The following is a 26,758-nucleotide window of genomic DNA, read 5'->3' as shown; positions in this document are numbered from 1 at the left end:
ATCACCGGAATCGAGACAGAGTCAGCTTTACTAACTTATTCTTCAATGTTGCAAAGTTGCGAGAAATATCCACCCGTTTCATTAATTACTGAAGGTTTTCAGGAAAATGAGGAAAATCATCTTGGCATTTTGATGTCTAAGATTGCGTGGCGTTTCTCACCTTCCTATTCTTATTATTATGTTACGGTTCGAGGTCGTTGTTGATGAAATAAAATACCTACACTTTTTTTTAAATCATTTAACTTTTTATTTCAATTTACCTAGCCATACGCGGAGGGTGCTTAAATTTAAGGAAACTAAATGGCATAATTTAACTTTTTTTTATAAATATTTAAATGCTTCTTCCACTCCTGCTGTAAAATAGGTATCTATTCCTAGTAGAATGTATTAGATATAAACACGTATAAGCACACTCATGTACAGTGTATTAGCAAAATGACAGTTCATTGTTGCAGTATTTTTCTTTTGCAGGCGCTAAGGATTTACAGATGTACAACATTATTTTTTTAATAAGTATCTTATTTCTGATTATTCGATATTAATAAAGATGTCGCATGTGTCGCTAAGACATGTAAACATAGATGAAATTACCGGGATCGCGTCAGCTTCGGTAAGTTATTTGGTTAATAGCGCGACTGGACCGATGCCACCCGGTGCTCCAAAAAGTTCACGAGTCAGATTGTTGTAGGGACTATGAACACTGTAATTTTTTGTTTTTTCTTTAATTAAAAAAAAACTATATTTAATTTATTCACCATGTATATTCATTTAAAACACATAAGTGAATTATCTCTTTATTGTATGAAACCTCTTGAAAGATTATCGAGAACCGATGTCAAGTGCTTCCACTTTCCCCGCTAAACTATGAGGCAATCGCGTATTTTCACTCTTGGTTACTCATTACACCCGGGGGATTAACTATCGTGATTTCCCAGGCATTTCGGGAAATGTTATCACTTGTAACTGATATATCTGATCTGATGATATATCATCATCAATTGTATTAACCGGAACACTTTTACTGATATCTTAATCGCTTAATCGCATTATGTCCACTTTTATTGCAGGATTTGTAGGATAAGTTAGTTCCGATAACTCGTCATACAAGAAAATGACTGTGATATAGCTTAATTGATCATAAGAGTTGTCGAGCTGTACTTTGTGTGCCTCACAAACTACTAAGAAGATGACTGTGTGCCTTATAAGTAAATAAAAAGCGCAATTAATTTTTAACTTTTATTAAAATAAACTTACAAGGACGGCCATGCCTAAAACATAAGAAATGCTTCAAAAATGTGTAATTACATGTTAAAACTTGAAATAAATACTGATACAAAAATGGTTTTGGATTCTACTCAATATTATTTAAAATTGAATTAATAAAACCTCTTTTAACAGGTAATATTTAATTTTAAAATAGGTACTTATACCGGGTGTGGCCTGTAACACGAGCAAATAATTAAAACATAGATTGCACTCCTCAAACGGTGACACATTTGTTCAACAACTTTTAAAAACTATTAAGTATTTAGACTCCGTATTTTTCATACAAAATAAATATTATCTTCAATGGACGCCATCGCCACGCCATTATCATTGTGACTGACGTTACTTGTCATGTCTTAAACATAACAAAATTTGCAATACATTACGTCTTAGAATAAACTTTAAAGTGTATTAAAAATCAAAGCACAAGTTATTTTTAAAAACCGCTGAACAAATGTTGGCCGGTATGAGGAGTACAGCTTACGGTTTAATTTTTTGCTCATATTACAGGCCACACCCGGTATGATACACGTAGTTATTGTGGGTGTGGTGATACGTATGAGATTCAATTGGTTGTTATTGTTACAGATACCAGGTACATAGACACTAAGCAAACAATCGATATCTTTCAGTAACGATGTCACGTAAGTAATATATTTATATATTTTCCCTATATCTAAAGCTTTACATAAGTAATTCTTATGAATGCTTATATCCTATAACTACAAATGATTTTAAAACTACGTATAACATTGCAAAATAAACAACAATGATATTGAACAGTCCTTTACTAAAGGCCTTATGTTTTCACTTTAAGTCTTGTATGTAAATGTTGTTTTATTTACTGTAGTATCAGACTTTATATCTTAAGCTCTTACTTGTGTTGTGTTGTGTAATTAAATAAAAAAATAAATGTGAAGCCAACTAGAGCATTTCTTACTACTTTATAACTTTTATAAGACACTTGTTTAGGAATCAACGATGAGATGAACATAAACGTAATAACTACAATACGTATAAATTGTCATTCGTTCTTTAAGAGGGTCATCTCATTTTTAAATTTCTATCTATAGGTACTAGAGTCAGCCCGAGAAAATTCTGCAGCGATTTTAATAGCCCTCGCAGTGCAAGTGTCATTTTAAACCTCAAACTTCTATGAAATTATGACGTATAAATAACACTTACACTGCGTGGGCTATCAAAATCGCTGGAGACTTTTCTTGGTGTAACTCTAAGATCAAATAGTAATCTTTTAATATGTCTTTAAGTCTGACACACAGAAATTTTGGCACCCTCAAATGCAGCAGGAGCGCGTGAGCGTAGGGTGCTAGGACCTGAAGCCATCATTGTTTGCTATTTTGTTTATTATTGCTGGGACACAAAGTACGACAGCACTAGGCCGAGGAAAGCGAGTGGGAGGGAGACGGCGACGGCGCCGGCGGAGTTGCACTCGTCCTTGTCGCACGCGCTGCAGTGCTGGATCTGCTTGGCGGGGTCGGTGAAGATGCGGGCAGCGCCCTCTATGAGGGTGCAGCTGAGGTTCAGGTTGTGAGCGTCTCCTACGAGGCACGTCCTAGCGACGGCGCCGTTCTCTGCAATGGGGAAAAGAAAAGATAGTGGTGACTATAAACTTGTCTGTATGCCATCCATATGTCTGTGTCTATGTCTGCATGTCTACATGTTTTCTATTTTATATTTATGTCACCTATCAATGTGTTTTAAAATATCCTTGTTCCTACTTATGTAATTGTGTACTTAGATGCATTATTCGTTAGTAATCCTTAAATAAATTTAACTAAAAATATACCATTTCTTCGATAGTAGAGTAGAGAGGCAAATTTGCAAAAAACAAACCAATCCATTCAGATGGATTATGCGATGTTTATGCCATTATTGTTTCCACCTAGTCGCGATTCTACACAATATGAATTCCACGCAGCTGAAGTTTATCACGAGCGTTATTCTTCACAGTCATTATTTCAGCACAATCTTGACTCTACCTAGTAGCGATTCTACACAATATTTATTCCACACATCTGAAGTTTATCACATGCGTTATTCTTCACACAAATATATTACTATACAATCGTCGCAACTCTTATTAATGTGGTTCTACACAACTCCATTTATTTTTTGCATTTGCTGGGTGAGAAGTATTAGATGGAGGCAATACGGACAACATTACCTATCCACGGATATCAGTAAAAAGCAGATCAGCTCTACTAAGTTGAACGTTTTTATACTTTCGATCTATTCTCACTAACGTACTTATAAGTAAGTAAGAAAGAGATAGACACTATGCTGTCGCACAGGTCTTCACCTGTAATCGTCCCAGTTATTCACGAAAACGTAGCGAATTTTTTTTAAGAAAGGTTACCCTGGGGGATCGTGGCGAAGGTTATACACGGTGTATCAGGAGGAGACCGAATAATTTTAACAGCACATTCCTGAGGTTATTAGAAGCAAAAACTGTTATATACATTTTTGTAAAAAATAAAAACAAAACTGTCATTTTTGCATATTTCTTTGTAAAACCAATACAGTGGCGTATCGTAAGAAACAAAGACTTAAAACGCGAAATCAAAGATTTTATTTTCTAAAGCAGATGAGTTTCATGAGTGATATCTGTCTTTTCGAGATTCTGTAATAGTAACTCCTAGACTGTATAACAATGCGGCAACGTCGTTAGCAAAAGTACATTAGGCATGGAGTAATCACCCATAATTATTTAAATTTAAAATATTAATATCTCAAAAACTAAGATGAATCCAGCCAACTTTATCCGACCTTTATCCGTCCGTAACTTTGTCCGATTTTATTTTTTAAATATGGTCAGGAACACGCTGTTTATATTTTTCGGTTTCCTCCTGATACACCGTGTATAACTTTCGCCACGATCCCCAGGGTAACCTTTCCAAAAAAAAATTCGCTACGTTTTCGTGAATAACTGGGACGATTACAAGTGAAGACCTGTGCGACAGCATAGTGTCTATCTCTTTCTTACTTACTTATAAGTACGTTAGTGAGAATAGATCGAAAGTATAAAAACGTTCAACTTAGTAGAGCTGATCTGCTTTTTACTGATATCCGTGGATAGGTAATATTGTCCGTATTGCCTCCATCTAATACTTCTCACCCAGCAAATGCAAAAAATAAATGGAGTTGTGTAGAACCACATTAATAAGAGTTGCGACGATTGTATAGTACTTAATATATTTGTGTGAAGAATAACGCATGTGATAAACTTCAGATGTGTGGAATAAATATTGTGTAGAATCGCTACCAGGTAGAGTCAAGATTGTGCTGAAATAATGACTGTGAAGAATAACGCTCGTGATAAACTTCAGCTGCGTGGAATTCATATTGTGTAGAATCGCGACTAGGTGGAAACAATAATGGCATAAACATCGCATAATCCATTCAGATAACATGCCTTTGAATGTACCTACGGCGTTTAAAAAGGTCAATATTTTAAAAGGCTGCTATTTAACTGATCACCAGATTTAATAAAATTTAATACCAAAAAAATCTACTTTACCACCCTAAAATAATGAATGATCACCAAAATTATAACACCATTTTAATGTGAAATTATTACCAATTTTAATACATTTTACTATCCTATTAAAGGAAATGACACCAAATTAATCATTATTAACCCAAAAATTGTAAATAATTACCAAATTTCAAACCCCAATTTAATGTCAATTGATAACCAAATTTTTACATCGTGCTATCCTATTAAATAAAATGACACCAAAATAATCATTGTAAACCCAAAAATAGTAAATGACCACCAAAATTAGAACTCCATTTTAATGTAATATTATAACCAAATTTTTAAATCTTGCTACTTATCCTATTAAAGCAAAGCAAAATTTTCTAGTAGCATTTCGTTTCTGTATGGGTTGCAGTTCAAACCTAACCTAACCTACTTTTCTAGTAACATTTCGTTTCGGTAAGGTTCGCAGTTCAAACCTAACCTAACCCACTTTTCTAGTAACATTTCGTTTCTGTAAGGTTCGCAGTTCAAACCTAACCTAACCCACTTTTCTAGTAGCATTTCTTATCTGGAAGGGTCGCAGTTCAAACCTAACCTAACCCACTTTTCTAGTAGAATTTCGTTTCTGTGTGGGTCGGAGTTCAAACCTAACCTATCCCACTTTTCTAGTAGCATTTCGTTTCTGTAAGGGTCACAGTTCAAACCTAACCTAACCCACTTTTCTAGTAGCATTTCGTTTCTGTAAGGGTCGCAGTTCAAACCTAATCTAACCCACTTTTCTAGTAGCATTTCTTTTCTGTAAGGGTCGCAGTTCAAACCTAACCTAAGTAACCCACTTTTCTAGTAGCAATTCGTTTCTGTAAGGGTCGCAGTGTTAACCTAGCCCACTTAACTGATAGCAGTACAAACCTAACCTAACATACTTTTCTAGTAGCATTTCAGTATGCCTACCTAAGTTATGTGGTGCGGGGTACGGGGGTTGAGCGGGAGGGGCTAGTAATTTTGGCATCATTTTACTTTATTTGGTAATATGTATAAATTTTTTGGTATCATAGTGGTTTATTTAGGTGAAAATATCGCATTTATTTGGTCTTCAAGATTTGGTGATCATTAATGATTTTTGGTAATCATTCAATATATTTGGTATTCGAATACAATTTGAAGTGCAGTCGTAATTAAAATGGTGGTACATTTGTAATTTTAGGCCTTATTTTTTTGGTGTTCAGTAATTTTTTTTGGTAAGCATGATTTTTTTATTTAGGGTACCAAAGTATTTTTTGGTGGTCATTATATTTGTAGCCATTTTAAAATGATCTACATGTCTATTAAGTGGATGTCAGTATTGAGTATTAGGACAGTAAATAAACAACCTATCTTAAACAACTTCAACAACATGCATATTATGTAGTGCATAATTCTTTTCCATCGTATTTTCACGAAAACGTAAGAACGTGTCTTGCTATCTCAGTCAATCTCGGTACCTACAAAAAGTAATGAGGTTGACTCAGACTGAAGTAGCACGACAAATACGAACGTTTCCCAGAAAATACGATGGAAAACAATTATGCACTACCTCTATACACACACATATGCAAATACTTACTCATGACAATCTTGTGGCAGAATCGGGATGCTCCGAGCACGCCATCGTCGATGTCACGTGGCAGAATACCGCCTAAGTACAGTCTGTTGAAGTTCACGGAGTCTTGCGTGGCGCAGTCCTGCAATGAAAAGTAATAGTTGAGTCAAGACCAAAGACATGTAACTTCGTATAAGATGAATAAAGTCTAAGGAAAAAACGTGCCTCGGAAATCAAGAAAATGTCATTCTCGGATAAATGCCGCACACACCTTTAGCCTATGCTCGGCTAGATGGCGTGACGACACCGTTTCATATTTAACAATTTTAACACATGGATATCAGTGAATGAACATGGATCAAAATGATATAAAAATAATAAAATCATTTATACATAAATTTTTTTGATAATTTTATACGTTTTCGTTTTGAGTTTTGGTCGTGTGTCGAGAGATGGCAGTAAATTTACTGTGACTACAAAATTTACTATGACAGGACCCCTCTATACTATCTATTATTTTTGGTCAAGACACATGACAGCCTCTTACAACTATGAAATATAACTATGTAGATAACATAAGACCTTTCGATCACTAATTTCACCATCATATGTATCTAGAACAATCGTTATACCTATCCCAGTTGGGTATCCCAATTCATTTAGAGTAAACTGATTTGAAATTAGCATTCGATTGTGCACACAGATACCAAAATATGCTTCTATTCCGATTTAAATAAAAATTAAGTAAACATAAGATTTTGAAATAGATGTGCTCGGCGAAAAATCGTATTTAATCAATTTGCATGACCGAAGCGATCCCAGATAGGTACTCAAATAAAAAGTTTTGTAATTATGTTTCAGTATGGCACATTTCAGCCATTCTCCGACATATATATATATATATATATATATATATATATATATATATATATATATGCGAGAATGTAAAAATAATTAATTAAGCGGATATATGTAGGCCATCTAAAAGCGTGCCAAAGAATGGAGCAGCAACACTCCATTTATACACGCAGTATAGATACTGTGCCGTGGTTGAAAATGAAAATTCAACAATTGTCTTGATGATAGATAATAACTCAATGACATTGTAACAGTTTTTCGATCAGGTCACGTGTCCGTATTACGTCTTACGCTGTCGAGTTTAACATTTTTTCCCTATCACAAAAAGTGCACAGCGCCGCTAAAGAAGTTTTCACTTCAAAAATAGGCAATATTTAAAGCAATTTAGCAAAATAGCTTACCACTATTAAATTTTTCGGGGGCGTAGCTGCCGCGCAGTCCCTTGTGTTCTCCGAGACACACTGGTAGCACCTCAAGCATGACCCTGGATTAAACAAAATATCCTGTTAGATGTCAGGCCATAACATGTTTAGCGTAAAAACAATGTATTTTCGTGCCTAGAATTAATTGGAAAACGTAATTACTTTTCCTTGCACACTCAGTCATTAAATTAGGAGTATAAATAAACGCAGTTAATGTTTTTTATTGGTTGGTTGGTCGGCAGCCGAAATTAATCCCGTTTAACAGACCAGTGAGATCATGACATAATAATAATTGTATTGTCATCCAACGTAAGTCAACTAAATGTGAACCCTCGACCTCTGTGAAATGGAACTTCGGGCTTCGCCAATTAAAGTAGATAACCGGGTCTTCTATATGTCTATAATATATCTTCTCCAGTCTTGCCAAAATCATACAAGTATTTATATCCTAGTCCATTGCATAGGTTATCGTCACGTTAACATTGTTACCGTGACGAAATAACTACGAGTAACACTCAAATTATAAACATAAGTCATCAGGTTCAAGTTAAAAGTGGCATCCACAACAGTGATAAGGGTGTTTTAGAATTTAAATCAGTGTGATTCTTGACCTTTCAGTAAAAAGGGACCACTCTACAAAATGTATCTATTGCCAAGAACCACCGACTGTTTGAAAGTTATCTATGACGTATAGATAACTTCCAAACAGTTGTTGTTGACTAATAAAGAGTTGTTTTGTTTATAAATTTGGGAACACTTCAGATGCTTCCATGGACCACCAATGTACGCGGAACACCGGTTAAGAACCACTGTTCTAAATCCTCACGTCTACATAACCTAAATTAGATACGATCAATCACGTACATCAATTATAATAGCATTCCTTCCAGGGAATCCAACCCCAGATAATTTTAGGAAACAGCGAATTCAATAATCGATTCATGCATCCGCAACCCAGCCTGTTCCACACGTCAACTGCATTTCAGTGTATAAATAACTGCTCCATTTAACTGGATGACTCCTCGCTATTTTAGCTCTGTCTCTTGTGCTCACTATTCCATAAGCGCTAGAGCGCTTTTTTCGATATCAAAGGGATTAAAGGTTCGTACTAATTGTAAACAAGCTATGTTTTTTTTTGCTTTATCACGAATTGCGGTTGCGTAAATGTGTTCGAATACGTTTTTGTGTTGCCTTTTCAGATGTATGAGTTATGAGGATGTCGTAGGTTCACAATTAATTAAAACTATAAACCATAATTAGTGACATAATTGTCTGTAGGATGGATAGATGAGGCTATTCTGGCCCATTATCTCATCGTTTTGAAATTTTGATTATTGTTACACAATTATAACTATGTTATTTTAGTTTTCGTCCCTTTTCTTCCTCTAGCAGCATTAAGAGACGTTAGTCATCTTTCGCTAAATAATAGTTGACAAAGAGTAGGGATATTATAGTCGCTACACTCGCTACCTCGCAATGAGTCACTAGTTCGGGGGGTCAAACTTATCCCACTGATTGCCTGATTAGTGGTCATTGCTCGGTACAGTCAGGTCGAATTACGCAATTTCCTATTTAAGCAGATCCCATATTCTAATTGAATGTACTGTCATATAATGACTGTATTCATCATGACGCTTATGCCTGGTGAATAAGAATTAAAGTCGAATGATGTTTTTTGAACTTGACCCTGGAGTGTATTTTAGGATGTTAAAATAACTGATGTCATGAAAAATAGTGTGGTTTGATAAGTTTTTGTTATGTCGTTGAAAGTAGGTTTTACACCTGTAATAACATATTAGCGGTATATGTTTTGCTATAGGTTCGTTTCAACAACACCGTATAAGGTTTACTCGGGTAATTCCGAATGTCGAAAACTGTCGGATAATTCCGAAATGAGACTTTTATTATGATGGAATTAAGGGTGATTTTCATCTGAATTTCGGAATTATCCGACATTTGGTATTACCCGAATACACCTTACGTAGGTATATTATACATATGTAAAATGAAAATTTATTACCTTGCAACCTTATGTTACAGTTGAATCCATTACCCCATTACGGTATCAAGAAAATGGCGATAAGCCCCAATGCTACCTAGTGCCTGCGCAAACGCAGCTAATAAAGAAACATAAATTCCGCAAAATGTGGGTCAGTGATAACCTCTACAAACTGTAATTGTACCTTCTATTTTCATCACAAAGTAGATCTTTACGAAGAGATAACAACTTTCTCTAATAGTTTTTTTGCCTACCAGGGCCAAAAAAACAAGAATGTAGAAATTGAACGTGATAAGTTCAATATTTATCTGAAACCAAACAATGCCAATTGATCTTCTTAAGTGAAACTAATTGCGGGGATGAAAATAACAATGTAGAAGAAATACATACATTTATTTACATTTATTTTAACGTCACAACATAGTACATGAAAAAAAAAGAAAAGTATGCAGACATAAAACAGATTAGGACGCTAAAATAGGATCCCCACTCAGCATGATGCCGCGGCAGACCGTGGCGCTGGTTTTCTGTGGGGACCTGACTAAATCTAAAATTGAATGGCGACACGTATTACGCCAACGACACACAAATAAATTATTATTTTTTTTTTTTTTATTATGCATGGGTTTACTCATGGCCACAGACTAGCCGAGGCGTAGACGTGGCCTACGATGGAGCGAGCTCGCCCAGAAGGTGCCTGTTCACTCTTGATTTGAAGGTTGCCGGGTATTAACATTGATTTAAAAAAAAACATGAAATGAATGTGCCTTTTAACTGATTGGGAGGTTAGTAAACTATGACCAATGCGTATTATTACGACTTAAGAGAATGAGTTCTTTAGTAATTCAAGTTTAATTTAAATTAGGTACCTATAGATTGTAAGGAGTAAACATTTTATGAGTTTGAGACAATTTTAAGTAGGTAGGTACGTACGTAACAATATTATTGAACGAATTGAACTCTTAGATTTTAATCTTAGAATAGTAGTTAATGAAATCGAATTATAATCTGATTTATGGATAGGCATTTAAATTGGACGTAGTTTATTACTAAATCCATTAAAATACCAGAAACACTGTTCTTTTACGCCGAGGTAACATACCATTCAAATCATTGAGATCATAAGGCTATAAACCGAAAAACTCTTGTTTTTCTTTTATTTACTTACTACCCGTGATTTTGGTGAAGGCCGACAATAAAATCTCCACTTATTTCTCACACGGCCCTCAGAAAAGCAGAGTCAAGTAAACAATGTCATTGCTAGTCACAATTTATTGCAATGTTTTTGTGGTTCCGAGCTCCTGGGCAAACATCGACCCAGGGCCCGATTCGGATTTTGAAATAGACATCTTTTAGACATCACCAAGATAGGATAACGATATGTTTAAGACCTAACCTGTCAAATTTGACATTTGCGCGATTCTGGAGATACTCTTGAACGATTTCCACAGGATAGAGATCCAATTCACATCTAATAGATATCTTACTCTATCTAACGTAAAAGTGACATTGGTTGCCCGAATTGCGCTGCAAAAGAGAACTAGTTGATATCTAAACTACAACGTATCTAGAAGGGATCTAGTACGTGTCGTCACTTATGAATATCTTGAAGTTCGAATACGGCAGCCAAACTTGAGTTAAAGCTATCTAAGTAGATAAGAAAGATGGCGGCTTATCCGAGAAGTTTGGAAAACATCGAAGGCTAATTAAAGGGTTTCAGATCAATAGAGCGCCAATAACTAAGACCATTAATTACATGAGCATTTTATCGTATACAGGGTGGCCAAAAATAAGTGCATTCCCGTTGCCAGGGAGGTTTTGGGATTATACTGAGCAACTTTTACTAAGGGACCAACCGCAAATATTACGAAAAAAGAAATTTGGCTGTTTCATACATTTTGGCTGGTCCAAAAAAAGGAGAGTTAATTGTTTTTTCGCAATTTCGGGGTTGATCCCATAGTAAAAGTTGCTCTGTGTAATCCCAAAACCTCCTTGGCAACGGGAATGCACTTATTTTTTGGCTACCCTGTATTGTCTTATTCGTTCATTCCTTTGTGATTGTTATCTTTGACTATTTTGTGAACTAACTGCCAATATCAAGTGTGCGTTGGTGCAGTGAGTAATCAACTGCTGGATATTACTCACAAGGCAGGTATCTTTTAATTCACATGAAGGCGTACCTATTGAGTTACTAAGTCTCATTGACACAAACGGCTAATAATAGTGTTCACATATATTTATAGCCTCCTCCTCAAACGTGATCTGATATTTATTCTAGCGTCGAAGTAAGTAACCGGTTAATTTAAAAACATACCTACCAACTGTCAAAGAATGGCAGGCATGAAGCTATTAAAATCAAATGTTCATGTAAAATAAAAAATATAATGCTAATATTTGTATATGTATGTACAATTATTAAACTTTTCCACTACTTAACCTATGTATGTCACATTATGAATACCTAATACTCAAAAATCATATCTACTTAAGATAAGACAATAGACTCATAGAAAATCTTTACAATGTTACATTCACTGTAAATTAATTAAGTAGGTACATTAAATTCAATTTCTAGGGAACGTGGTAAAATTTACCTCGATAACTATATTGGACGCGTCTGCGTGGGTTTAACATGCAATTGCAAACACTACTCAAACCTTAGCCGTGCAATGCAATGTAACGCTTGCTTCTAGAAATTAATTTAAAACAATTGATTGAACGATCGGTCTCAAGTGATTATTGATTAAACAATTTTAACTTTATGTAGGTATACTAACCAATAAAACTCTATGATATGACATCACACTGATCAGAAGCGTATTCCCACGTCGGCCTAGTGTATGAGCGTGACGATATGTAAGTATACAGCGATATATGTCCTGTCCGTCCCGACGTGCGAATTCGCATCCAATGTGAAGTCCGCCTTAGAGCTTGGCCTCATGGTATAATGATGTCATACTTGCCTACTAATGGTTTACGAGTACATTAGTAACCATCATAATACGTATGTGACCTTAGCGATACTATACTTGCCTAATAGTAGTATCGTTCGGCGGTCGAGTTATAGTTTAGTTACAAGGTACCTACTGGTTATGGTACCCGGCCACAGTTGTTTGCGTCATAACTCTTTCGTTTGCGGACTACAGAGATGCTCGATACGTGATGAATTCTAAATGATTTGTTAATGTATCGGTATCTATGTTCAATGGCGAACGAATAGCTGCTTTATACCAAGGCACTTTGAAGGTTTGTATTTTAAGAGCGACGTATAATGTCTAATCTAATGGAGTGGCCGGCGCTGGCCCATCGTGTAGAGGAGCCTTTACTAAAAGAATCTGGCTAACCTACAAGGGCCAGTTGCACCATCCCACTAACCCGGGGTTAACCGGTTAAACCGTTAACCTAGTGTCCAATTGTACTGGTAACCATGGTAACTCCAGATTTAAGCGGTTAACCCCGGGTTAGTGAATGGTGCATGTGGAATGGTGCAAGTTGAATAAATATTACTCAGTATTTCTAAGTAAAGTGCCATTCTATAGAACTTGCTAACTGATGTAAACAAGAGTCACTAGTAAATTCATCATTCAGAGACAATTTCAATATGGCGGTTTGTTTACATAATTCGCAAGTTCCATAGAATGACACTTTAATATTTAAAATAAGTTTCATGTCTTCGTCTCCAATGTCTGCATGTATAGGTAAGCAGTCTGAATGAATAACCTCACAAAACTTGGCTTGAAATGAAAAGCTACAGTTCCACCAATTGTATGCAGCTTTAACCGTTATCACAGAGCAAACTTGTACACAACATCACACAAGGCTTACTCTTGTATACATCAGTTACGGACACGAACAATAGCTAACTGTACCCACGCCTCGCGTTTGTACATTTAGTACTTTAACTTGGTTCCCTTTGACGGCCTCTCGCAGATCTCGGCCGCGACTGTGGATGACATAAGCCTTAGTTTACCTTAAAGGTACCGCGGTCCTGATAAACGCAATGTAGACCTTGCCTTGATATTGCTCAACTTGGCATTGCAACACAAGCTACGGACATTGTTTTCAATTTCTAACCATAATAATATTATATTTCATTGAATAAAAAAAAAATTAAAATACCAAAGCGTAGTTATTTATTGTTTCGCGTTACTCATATTTTAATCATGTAGTTAGATATGGTTTGGGAAATATACGTATGTTGGAACATTAATACAACTTTATTGTATTACCTGCCTATAATTTATAGGCTATAAACAATCAGCTTAGTACATATTATTTTTTATACTATTATAAAAGGTTTGTCGTTTTACCATATAACGTAGCGTTTCCTTTCCAGTTACTAATAATTTAAACTATCTACTTATACATACGTATAATACTTATACGTGTTTATTACATTCATCTCGGTACCGATTTCCACTTCAAACATAAAAACAACATTAAATCAAATGGAACCAACTTTGGATCAACTTCGGAGGTCGTTACCTCGATAAGAAACTGCGCAAGTCTGCCCATAAAAAAGTTTTTTAATAGATTCTCACGGTTTTACTCCTTTAACCTCCAATCTCATTCATGCACTTGCTTTATTGAAAACGAATCCTTGTGCTGTTTAAATTTGATTCCATAATATGCAAAAAAGACATGCAACATTTAAAGTGTCATTCTATCCTCGTGCCGCCCAATGTACATTAGGATGTACACTTAGTTTCGATGGAATGTCAACCTTAATTAAAAACAAAGTAGGTAGCATTTCATTTGTCTCGACGATTTTTCGTACAAATGAAATCCGACCTAATGGAAAATACAATAAGATTCTAACTTCCTTGGCTATAATTTTGTATGGTGGGCGGCACGAGGGTATGGAACTTGCTAACTATGTAAACAAAAGTCACTGGTAAATTCATCATTCAGAGACAATTTCAATATGGCGGTTAGTTTACATACTTAGTTAGCAAGTTCCATACAATGATACTTTAGGTAAAGTCACTTGACGCCTTTTGACACTTGAAATAAATTATTATCATACCACTATATTTTAAAACACAGAAGTGTACGATGTTCTTAGTGGTCAATCACTGGTTTTCATTACAAAAATATTGGCAATAAGAAAAATCTGTCATCCACCATTACGAACTTATAAAGTATTTTAGCGACTAATATATTTAACTATACCTTAGATACAGTGGCTGCGTAAATAAAACGAACATTTAAATGTTTATTTTATATTGCATGCAAATTTTATTGTAGTCTAGTAAATCTCTCAATGATGATTTTCGTGGAATAGAAAAAAATATGGTTCCAAGCAATTTGTTTTCCTAACGTTAATGTTTTGTTTTTGAGTGAAATCTCTTGGTAATGTCCTGCTTAATACCCTCCCGCTGCATTTGGCTTAACTCATAATGACAGCCATTACGATGTTTTGTTTTTTTACAAAACTTTTTGGCCTTCTTCCAAAAGCGTTGCGTAAATATTGTATCAAACAATAAGTCTTTTGTTTTGCTGCAATTATGTGATTGCCTCAACTGTGCTTCTGTGGATAAAACAGAAGGTTCTCTAACTCCAGGATTATCATAACGTAATCTACCTACGCCTTCAGTCTCTACTATAATGATATCATTGTAGTATAAATCTTAATATAACTATTTATTACTATTATACAAACTATTATCACAAACCGCATATGACATCATCACATTCATGGCTCAGGTATTTATTTAAAGAAACTTCGCAACCGGCTAAACACGTCTGACGCATGCGTCAAAATGTTCTTAAGATGCAGTAGGTTCAGAGCGGAGTTTAAAAAAAATCGTACCACTTTTATAGATCACAGTTGGCAAAAATTTAATTAGCTTTCTTGGGGACTTTCTCTAGTGACATAATCGATTCGAATCCTGATAAGACCTTCGCTCGATAGCATAAAATAACGAACAATTATGTCTAAAACCTCCTTTAAAAATTTGTAACCATGTATTGAATTTATGCTAAAAATATGAAAATTGCTTCTTAAAATGCGCAGTTTTAGTTTGAGGGAACTCATCGATTACTTTTTTTTTAACCCTACAACAAATTAAAATTCAAAAACATGATGATAACCGCGGTCCCGAGCATGCACATCCATCTCGCTCACGTTTACGCTCAGTGAGAGTGAGAAAAGAACACGAACCTACGGGGCCTTAATTGTCGCCAATACTGTTTAGTAAAATATACAAACCATGGTACGTTTACTAAAGTTGACAAGCCGATAATAATCGTTTATCCCTTTCCGACGTATCGGTATGATGGAAAGGGACAAACGATTATAAGTAATCGGCTTGTCAATTTTAGTAAACGTTTATGAATAAGGGGACAGTGGCGTGCAGTGCATACAAAAAAAGGTAGGCACTAGGGTAGGCAGTCCATACAAAATGACCAAAAAAAAAGTTGCCGATTTTTATAGTTTGCGTTACATTCCTTCAAGAATGACTCTTCTAGAGCCCGATTTAAGTCTTATCTCCACTGCACGCCACTGTAAGGGGATTAGTCGATTGATCGCACCCCGCGTCTTATAAAGAACTCAAGTCTGCAGCGAATATTAATGTTTATTCTCTTCTTGAGCGATCTCAACTTTTCCTCTTAGCAGATATAATAAAAGGACAAATGGACCATCAAAATGAATTCATCATAACTTTGGTTAGAAATATACTTAAGGGCAACGAACCTCATAACAGATATCATATATTTTGTTGTACCTACTTAACGCACTGTGCATTCATGAACCAACTTTACTGACAATTCAAATGTCTAGTCTTGACCTGATCTTGACTTGAATACTAAATGCCTATACATGGTGACCATTTACAAGTCCTTTTAGATCGCCTACTTGATGATGTACCTACTTTGATTGAATTAAAAATAAGTAGGTACGAGTGTGATCACTGATCAGTTCTGTTTCCATTCGATGGTAATCACAATTTTTTTCAGCTGATGAACAGAAGTGGTCTGTAAATTTAATAATTTAATCATTGCATTCATGTACATATAGCTTTAAAATATTGGGGGTCAATTCAACGTTTTTCTGGATATTTTTAGTATAATCCATTGATTTACTGCTAGAATTTGGAGTTATAGCGCTATTCTCATTGATTCTCATTGAATTACATTGCATACGTACTCGTACATAATGGGCAATATACAATGTATTATGGTTTCGTGACGTAATGACAACATTACTACTTACTAATGTATCCTCTACTTATAAGATTTTTTTCTCTATGATGATATCATTCCTTATGAGAACCTTGACTGACATCAAATCATCATACACCATGAATGACTACTAGTAATAGGTAACAAACTAACAAAGGGTAATAATAGTTGAAGGAAATATAGGAAATTTCCTTCAACGGATCACTGGAAAACTATTAATTAAAGCATCATAATATTATATCCTCCTAAAGCCCAAGGTCCTACATATAGGACTTCTTCAGTTCGATGAAATTTAAATTCTATTCAATTGGAAGAGAGTCGCTTTTGCTCTGTTTCGTTCAATTTTCCAACAACGCAAAATCAACTCTATTTCCTACACTATAGGTTCAAATTTTAATGGCAAATTTTGGATTATTCATTTGTATGGCTGGGCCTTAGGAGGATATGCATAATAGGTATATGCATTCGTCACTACGTGCAGTTACGCTGCGCTAGGTGTATAAGTATTTAAATCATACATCTATGACCTTGTCTAAATAACCTTAGGTTCAGTGAAATAATGCTAAACAATAAAAATATGTTTCCAATGATAACAATAAAACAAGGTCATATGATCATATGCATCATGTGTATGGCGTTTGATGACGTTTGATGAACAGTAGGCTATGTATGTTGATGTAGGTACTGTAGGTACCTACTTAAGTACCTACAGTACTTAGACAAGGGTATATGATTTAAATACTTATATACTTTAGCATCACATCAACAGTTACTAGGGCGATGCACTTAAGGCTAGGCTAGGCTAAAGCCAGAAAACGTTTTACTTACGACATTTAGTGACTTACTGTATAGTACCTAACCTAAACCTATATTATATGAATAAAATGTATGTAAAAATAGTAAGAAACCGTGCAAATCTCATACATGACACACACACTAAAAATAGTTCATTGCTATTCAGACGTAAACATAAAATCCAGTTTTTGCTACATCGCAAATAGTCAACTGAATTTCGATAGTAAAATATGTGTACACATGTCTGTACCTAAATCAATTAACTATGTTAGTGTATGTATCATATCTGAGAATATGAATCAATATGTCGTCATCATTCTTACTATTTAGGTAGGTTCCCCTACCGTAGAATAAAGGATGACTCACGCTAGACCGGGCCGAGGCCTCCGACATGTCATTTTCTATGACGACTGATCGGTGATCACGTGCTGCTTTCTATAGAAAACGAAGCTCCGGAAGCTCCGGCCCGGCCCCGGCCCGGTCTAACGTGAGTCATTCATAACTAGCTCAATATTCTGGGTTTTTTATAGTTCATTAAAACATTAAACTGATAGGTACAAACTTTTATTTCATTAAAAACAATTACTATACATTTACAAACATATTAAAAGTCGTACGTCACAAAAAATAACTGATAGGTTGCATAGTTCCTTTATTAAACATCGTGGATATAGTATATATTAGGTGCTTTGATTGATACCTAGGATAATTTGTGATGTACTCAGTTATCATAAATTTTAATATCTTTGTCAATCTAATCAAAAAATAAATCAACTGTTAAGTGTACGTGGAAAACTCAAACGTCGTAAAATAACTTCCGTCGGTTATTTCCATGGCAGTAAAATAACTATTAATGAGTCGAACAATAAAATCAGAAAATAACCTTTTAATGCGTCTGCTGCTCCTATTGGTATCTAAAACTATGAATATCTGTTTAGGTACTAAAGATATTTCGTTGAATCGATGATACATGACATTTAACGTGAGTTTACATCTATAGTCTGTATATTCTGTATTCTTAGGTATTTAAATAAAAGTAAACAAAATCTCCTCCCTACCCTCAAATGCCTCAAATGGAGGGTAAAGGGTCATTCTATGGAACTTGCTAGCTCTGTAAACAAACGTTACTAATAAATTCATCATTCAGAGACAATTTTAATATGGTGGTTTGTTTACATAGTTAGCAAGTTCCATAGAATGACACTTTAGAATCTATACCTAAATGAAAACATTACATGATCAAATATTGTAGGTTAGAGTCAGGTCGTTTAGTGACAGATTTAGGCGGTTTTGTATTTGATTGGTTAACTAAGGGCCCCCCCACATCTGGCGTCTTTCGAGCGTCGGCGTCTACAATTCTATGGCCGACGTCGACGCAACGTCGACGCAGCGTAGACGCAACTGCGCAGCGACGTCATTTTCCATAGCGCTGGACCGACGCCGATAGACGCCGACGCTCGAAAGACGCCAGATGTGGGGGGGCCCTAAGTAAGTAAGTTTGGTTGGTACTACCCGAAAACTTTTATTTAAATACCTAAAGATACAGTATATAATGCTACATAAGGTAGCTAGATTTCCGTTATACAGTTTACAAATTAAGACTCCTGCTTAATCAAATTATCTATAATGAATTAATAAACATCCATTTAAAGTTAGTTTGCACCAACGTGCATGGCACGTAGGTGGAAGTTCACTTAGGGGTCATCCATTAATTACGTCACACCAATTTCTAGGTTTTTTGACCCCTGCCCCCCCCTTGTCACACTTGGTCACATTTGGCAAACCCCTCCCCCCCTAGTGTGACGTCACATTTTTTCTACGAAATCGCCAAATCGAATTAAGTAAGTACCTAAGTATTATTAATATTTTATCAAAATATTTTTGACGATATAAATATTAGTAATTTTATAACCCAAAACTGCTTAGGAAAGAAAATTAAACGATTAAAAACTATTTTCGTTTTAAAAACTTGTTATTTAAATGTACAGCGAACTAAATCATTTAAATAAATTTTCGGTTACTGATGAAGTTAAAGTGACGTCACAAAGTTTGTGTCTCCCCCCTCCCCCATGTCACAATATGTCACATTTTCTTGACCCCCTCCCTCCCCCTAAACGTGTGACGTAATTAATGGATGACCCCTTACTGAGGTGACTTTAGTTCTAACCTTCACTTTATTACAATACCGGTCCATTCCTAGTCAGTCAGTGATGTCATCGACGACTTCGTATTTGCGATCATATTTACATCATAGCGTGAATATAAAAAGTAAACAAATATTATGTACAGTCAGAATCAAAAGTAGCGGATCAGACTATGCGTCAAAAATATCTAGGTACCGTTCAGTAATATCAAAAAAATACTGTATGTAGCACAATTAAGTAGATTAGGTTAATAATAATTTTGAACGTCAACCGAAAAGGTTGTGGTAAATATCAAATATCGTATATTCGTTCCGAAAAACTCATTGGTATATTACGAGTCTGCCGGCCTAGCCAAGGTTACAATCGCTATCGCTTCGACAACGAAAACCATTATGTCTCTCTATCACACTTCCATATTAGTGCGACAGTGACAGTTGCGTTTCGATCGCTACGGAGCGTAAGCGATCGGCATCTTGGCTACGCGGCCAGGATTTGAACCCGCGACAACCGGATCGAAAGTCGGACACCAACTGTAGATAGATATATCAATTTTATTTAGAAAAGTTTTCCAAGGTGGCAGATACTTTTATCGCGTTGTATCATCCGCTACTATTGATGCCGACAACAGAGCGACTACCGCGAAAACCGAAATTCGCAAATTGCGGGGATCTTTCTCTTTTACTCCAATGAAGGCGTAATTAGAGTGACAGAGAAAAATCCCCGCAATTTGCGAACTTCGAATTTCGCGGTTATAGCCCTGTGCACTGTTGTTTACTCTGATTGAATGTGAATGAGATAGAAACTGACCTTGACAATAGCAACCATAGGTTTTTTGCAGACCTTGACGACCTGGTTGAATAAAACCCGCGATCTACTATCGACCCGGTTAGTTAAGTTAGTTGACTAAATAGTCAGCTAACTTATTACGTATTTAGGTATTTATAAAGTAATAAGTACATTAAGTTTAAGTGTTTATCCTTTTGCAAAGACCTTTACACTATATTTCTCAGACAGTCAGTTAATTTATTCACGCCCAATAATACTAGCAAAACACAGTTGCATGTACAAGCATAACAAAAGACAACAATAATGTTTAAAACTCGTCATACTTAGTACTATTTTACTTCGAGAAGGTACTATGTTACTCCCATCGCCTATCCAGTAAGATTCTCAGCTTAAGCGTACCAATAATAATTCTGATATCAGTTTACGCATAGGTCACTATCGAGATTGAAAGGCCTCTATTTACATCTACAAATGTTTGGGTTGTATCGGTCCAACAGAGTGAGATAGAGTGATAGTTAGAACGAGACAACGGATCGACAGCGTCTCGAGCCGACATATGGAAGAATTGGAAGAGTTGTTGTTGAGCAAACGTGACCAGTTTGCCGCAGTTTGCAGTTTGCAGTTTGCAGGCCGAGTTTGTTGCCGGTCCCATATTGGGATACCCTCCTCCAATTGAGGGGGGATTTAAATCTTCTCGGGGCAGAGGTGTACGGTTGGAGCCGGTAAAGGTTTATTTGACGTTCATAAGCGCATTGTAATATGCCTACTTGAATAAACTATTTTTTATCTTTATCTTTATCTTTAACATGATTTGGACTTTTCGATTCACGCGGTTTTCAACCGATTACAATATTTTTGACGGATGTTTAGATATAAAATATTATTTTTATTTGCAAATCTTATTCTAGAAATTAAGGCATCCTTTAAAAATCATTTTCCACTTAATCAGGTACTAATAAAAACATGGTTACCGGTTGGAAACGTCGTGAACCGTTAACTTTCAATTTATGTCATGTTGTAAGTGCGTGGCCAACGATAATCGAAAGCAAATCGGAAGCCAAGTTTTGTAATTAGTAGAAGCCTTAATTTGGTATGGTTTTTGTGAGGCGATGTGCTACTCGAAGACGGTAATAACCTTGTTTGGATATTAGAGCGTCCACATCGCGCTCTATTGCGCCAAGTCGTAAAAAGTCTGGATGTCTTCCAGATTCTGGCAATTTGTACGAACATGGTTCTAAGTAATACCGGGAATAGTAGTTTATGTGACTGCTACATAATGAAAGGCATTAAAATACGAGTGTGGGTTTATGAAACGAATGAAATGAGTTTCATAATAGTATCACACGAGTGTTTTAATGCCTAATTATGTACAGTTACATACACTGCTTTATCTACACACATATTATAAACTTTCTATGATATATTCACTAACTTCATATTACAGCCGACTTTGCTCTCTGGCGGAACTCGCGGATATGAGATGGCGTTTCCGAAATATCTTTACCGCACATTTTACACGAAACTTTTGTTATAGTTCCTTTAAAAACAACAAAACAAATTATATTTTACTTATAAACTAATTAAAAGATAAACTGTACGTCAAATGGCGGCAAATGAAATTTTTTTTCACGCACGTCACGAATCCGTAGTTTTTTTTTTAATTCAGAGACAAACTAGAGTCGGGGTCGATTACCATATCGTCCGATACCAACTTACATGCGAGATTTGTCTATATTGTATGCAATTGTCATTTGATTTCGAATAAAACGTCATCTCAACTGATATTAGAATAGGAGTCAAATCAAATTGCTTTTTTTTCAGAGATGTTCGAAATTTGAAATGCATTACCAAATCGATTTTGATATAGTAATGAAGCTATTACCACATTTTCACAGATAAGAAATTTGCTGTAACAAAACAGTTTATCGTAATGTGGGCCATTATTTACGAATTTTGAAGGCATCATAGACAGTTTATGATATGTGTGTAGATAAACACATTTTTTATATACCCTCCAGGCTACGCTAACTTTATATTGTTATTGAATCAGACCAAGTCTGATCTGCAAGTAATGTTTAGGCGTCAGTGCTTAAAGACGATCTGACAAAGTCTTAGAAAATGGAATATTTAATAATTATGAAAATTATAGGTTGTAACTCACCGTTAACGTATTAAGTTTAACTTTACATTTAACAAAAAAAACTAAACCGGGTGTGGCCTGTAATATGAGCAAAAAATTGAACTGTAGGCTGTACTCCTCATACTGACCAACATTTGTTCAGCGACATTCAAAAATAACTTGTGGTTTCATTTTAAATACACTTTAAAGTTTATTCTAAGAGGCAATGTATTGCGAATTATGTTATGTTTAAATGCGTGACAAGCAACGTCAATCACAATGATATGGCATGGCGATGGCGTCCATTGAAGATAATATTTATTTTGTATGAAAAATGCGAAGTCTAAATACTTCATAATTTTAAAAAGTCGTTGAACAAAAGTGTCACCGTTTGGGGAGTACAAACTATGTTTTAATTATTTGCTCGCGTTACAGGCCACACCCGGTATAATCGGATTATATTTCGAATTATTAAATTTAAAGTACATACCAACGTTTCGAACTCTTTACAGCTAGCGTTCGTTTACATAGTTAATTTTATTTCATGAGTCATAGTAACTATTGAAAACAATAATATTACCTTACAGGCCGATTCGAACGTACACTGCACTGACATCAGCATGATATCCGAATGTCTCGCTTGCACCAATACATGTACGGCAAAGTACGAAGGAAATGCACGATAACTGAATGACATCATTTTGATGTCAATTTGATTCGAAGAGTCCTGTTTAACAAGTTGGCATCTTTATGTCATTTCCATTAATTAACTATGTAGAATTGAATACGCGTGAACTATTTGGCCTTGTTTGTTTTTATTCGGTTTAGTCACTGCTAATTTTAAAACTCCGGACATCTTATGAAACAACTTAAGAAATTCAATATTGTAGAAAAAATAATAATTATATTATATATCGCTCTTAAGTGTCCTGGGTCATGTCAGATGAAAGTCGTATTTCTATACGCTATATGGGTGATATATGGGTTTATAGGGTAGACGGTACAAGTAGGTAGTAAACATGATTATTTTATGCCAAAACGCATGACTTAACGCCTTGGAGGCATATTCAGGTTTTCAAAATATAATATTGTTTTGATATTATGTATTTGTTTTAATGTCAGTCTTCTCCTCCCGCAGTATATTTATGAGTGGAGATTAATCATCATCATCATCATCATCTCAGTCATAAGACGTCCACTGCTGAACATAGGCCTCCCCCTTGGGGGGTGAATGCCATAATCGCCACGCTTGGCAGGCGGGTTGGCGATCGCAGTCAAGTACACCGAATTTGAGGGACGCTGCTGCCCGTCCACCGGTGGTCTTGGACGTGGTTTAAGGACATACCCGGGTCCGGGGAGTGGAGATTTAGAAATATGGACGCGTCTCTCAGAGTATTCCATGCTACATATTTTCGCGAGCCAGTTCGTAGTTTTTTCAATACATATCTGTGCTTCGCGCCGTTTTTGCATTGAAAAAGCTGAATCGTTTTTACCCTACCACTGAAAAAGTAGGTGAATTTTTCTCGAGCATGTTTGTAGGTGTAAACGAATAAAAATTTTAAACTGCATTTAAAATAATAATAAAACTACACGCTATGATGGTGAAATATTCATATTTTCTCAAAGCACTTCTACAAATAAGATGGCATCCCATCTCAGACGCGGTAAAGTTTCCTCCATTATTCCGTCCATTCTGATGCAGATGGGATTGGCCCAGATAAAAAGTAGTTCCCAGATAATAATAGAAAGGTGATAGTGTTATTTATATTCCATTGTATCTTCTTCTTCCTCGCGTTATCCCGGCATTTCGCCACGGCTCATGACAGCCTGGGGTCCGCTTGACAACTAATCCCATGATTTGACGTAGGCACTAGTTTTTACGAAAGCGACTGCCATCTGACCTTCCAACCCAGAGGGTAAACTAGGCCTTATTGGGATTAGTCCGGTTTCCTCACGATGTTTTCCTTCACCGCAAAGCGACTGGCAAATATCAAATGATATTTCGTACGTAAGTTCCGAAAAACTCATTGGTACGAGCCGGGGTTTGAACCCGCGACCTCCAGATTGCAAGTCGCACGCTCTCACCGCTAGGCCACCAGCGCTTCTCCGCTAGGCCACCAGCGCTTCTTATACATTATATTCCATTGTATAACGACGCAAATATGTAGTTTGGAAGCGGTGTAGCCTTTTTTTATATATTCTCATATTTGTATAGCACGATTTTTAAAAGCATGGTCTCATACCATAGAAACCATGAAAGTCAGGATACGTCGTGTAGTTTATACAAGTACAAAAGATGGAAATAAAAATAAATTATAGTAAAACTCGCTCAAGAAAATTCCAGAATTTTCTTGAGCGAGAAAGAACCGCGCTTAAAACGCGTTTTAAACGGTAAAGCACAACAAGCGTATATAATGTTTGTTGTTTGAAAACAAGTTGTAGGGAGCGGTGTAAAATAGCATAGTACTTATGTAGGAAATCGTATTAAACGTGATCGAATTAAAATTAAATGGCTTTTATTGTATAGCATCGGTACGTGCCACTTATTCTGACTAAGGGTATTTTGTTGTCGGACCTAAATTGACCGACCATTGGCACAGATATACATATCAAAAACTGATAGCTTTTTAATTGTAGGTATATAACTTTCTCTATTTTTGTAAATAAAAACGAGTGTAGGCACTTGAATCATTGTATGTACTTATAGTTATGCAATATTTATTTCAAAACTAATCTATAAGGATCTCGAACTTATTCGAGAAAATTGGAGCTTAAATAATTTTGCCGCTCACAACCTGGATTATCTCTAGTGCTGCTAACTTTGTCACTTTCGCGACCAGCCAGTCTAGCCACGGTATAAAGGTGGCCACTGAAGAGCCTTCCAACAGTCCATAGCGTGGCTGCAATCCAAAATCCAAGGTCCGCGAATGTCAAAAACGTACAATGTTTAATATTAGGAGGTCCATTTGGATGAATCCATTGCAACGGCATTCATTTAAAAGGCTCGTCAGTGGCCTGCTTTAAGCCTTTATAAGGCAGAGGGAATATATTTCCCGCCTGGTTTTGAAGTTTATTTCGTAGTGATAGGATTCAATTTTGCATAATTCCTGACACCCTTATGCCTTATAAAGGGTTAAGTAAGGAAATAAATGTACGCGCGGCGAATACAGACAAGAAAAATGTTAACTTGAATATGGCACAGCTACGGCCGAAAACATCTTACGCTTGAATAAGTGTTTTTATTTATTTTAATTTTAGTATTTAAATTATAGATAAATATTGCAGTTTCATAGTCTTATGTACCTATTGTTATCTTTTACTTTATAATGTTTATTTAAAGTTACAAAAAATTAAGTAGTTTTCATTTAATCTAGGTACTTTTCTGTTTTCTATTCCAAAAGATGTAATATTTACCTACGGTCAAAAATTATATTACAATGAAATTTAATAACATATTTAAATTATTTAGGTATTTAGAATAGAGATTATTTACAAAATACCTATCTGAGAGTTGTTCTCGTACCTACCTTTGATACCAACATAGTTAAAGTCCGTTAGCTTTAAAACTCGGGCTACGATTCAAAACGAAAAATATAAATTCGAAAAAAGAACACAATACAACATACCGAATTCCAGAAGGGCCAGCATGCAGACCAGACTCAACGCGGTGACACCACTTCTTGCCATTTTCGAGACTGTGAGCACGGGTTACTGTGTACGTTTGAACTCTCGCGAACGTTGGGCAAGACTGAGACCGTCCGCCGTTGTCCGCCTGCGTGTCGCCGGCTGACACATTTACGCGTAGTATGCCCAAACTTCGGGAATCTCAGGACATTCATGAACTTGTACTGCTTGTCCCTATTGGAAACTGTTAGAACTAACTGGCCGCCGATTTGTTGGCAGCCGGTTGCATTTTCGTTTTTGTGCTACACGTGAAACTTGTAGTACCTACTTTGATGAAAGGTTTTTGGTGTTAGTTATTTTGATTTATTTGGTAAGTATTACAATGTGACTTTGTTTTCTAAGATGTCAAATGATATTATTACTTTTAGATATCAGAGCCACAACTTCAGGTTAACCAATTAACGCGATATTCTGGTCGA

The 26,758-nt window shown here is 35.8% G+C and overlaps 1 protein-coding gene and 1 long non-coding RNA gene across 2 annotated transcripts; both read right to left on the bottom strand.

The window, feature by feature from the left end:
- Positions 1 to 1,222: 1,222 nt before the first annotated feature.
- LOC134672396 (uncharacterized) lies at positions 1,223 to 26,438 on the bottom strand. The gene is made up of 4 exons (XM_063530274.1): positions 26,282 to 26,438; positions 7,607 to 7,689; positions 6,372 to 6,489; positions 1,223 to 2,858 (listed from the first exon to the last, which is right to left on the bottom strand). Exons 1-4 carry the CDS (start codon positions 26,340 to 26,342, stop codon positions 2,632 to 2,634), a joined length of 489 nt encoding a protein of 162 aa, XP_063386344.1. The 5' UTR covers positions 26,343 to 26,438; the 3' UTR covers positions 1,223 to 2,631.
- On the bottom strand, positions 3,134 to 3,752 carry LOC134672407 (uncharacterized). The gene is made up of 2 exons (XR_010099339.1): positions 3,267 to 3,752; positions 3,134 to 3,169 (listed from the first exon to the last, which is right to left on the bottom strand). It is a non-coding gene; the product is annotated as an uncharacterized LOC134672407 (long non-coding RNA).
- Positions 26,439 to 26,758: the final 320 nt, after the last annotated feature.

The sequence above is a fragment of the Cydia fagiglandana genome, chromosome 17, assembly GCF_963556715.1.
Source record: "Cydia fagiglandana chromosome 17, ilCydFagi1.1, whole genome shotgun sequence".
NCBI lineage: Eukaryota > Metazoa > Arthropoda > Insecta > Lepidoptera > Tortricidae > Cydia > Cydia fagiglandana.
Note: the sequence above shows the minus strand (reverse complement) of the source record. Positions and strands in the feature narration are given on the sequence as shown.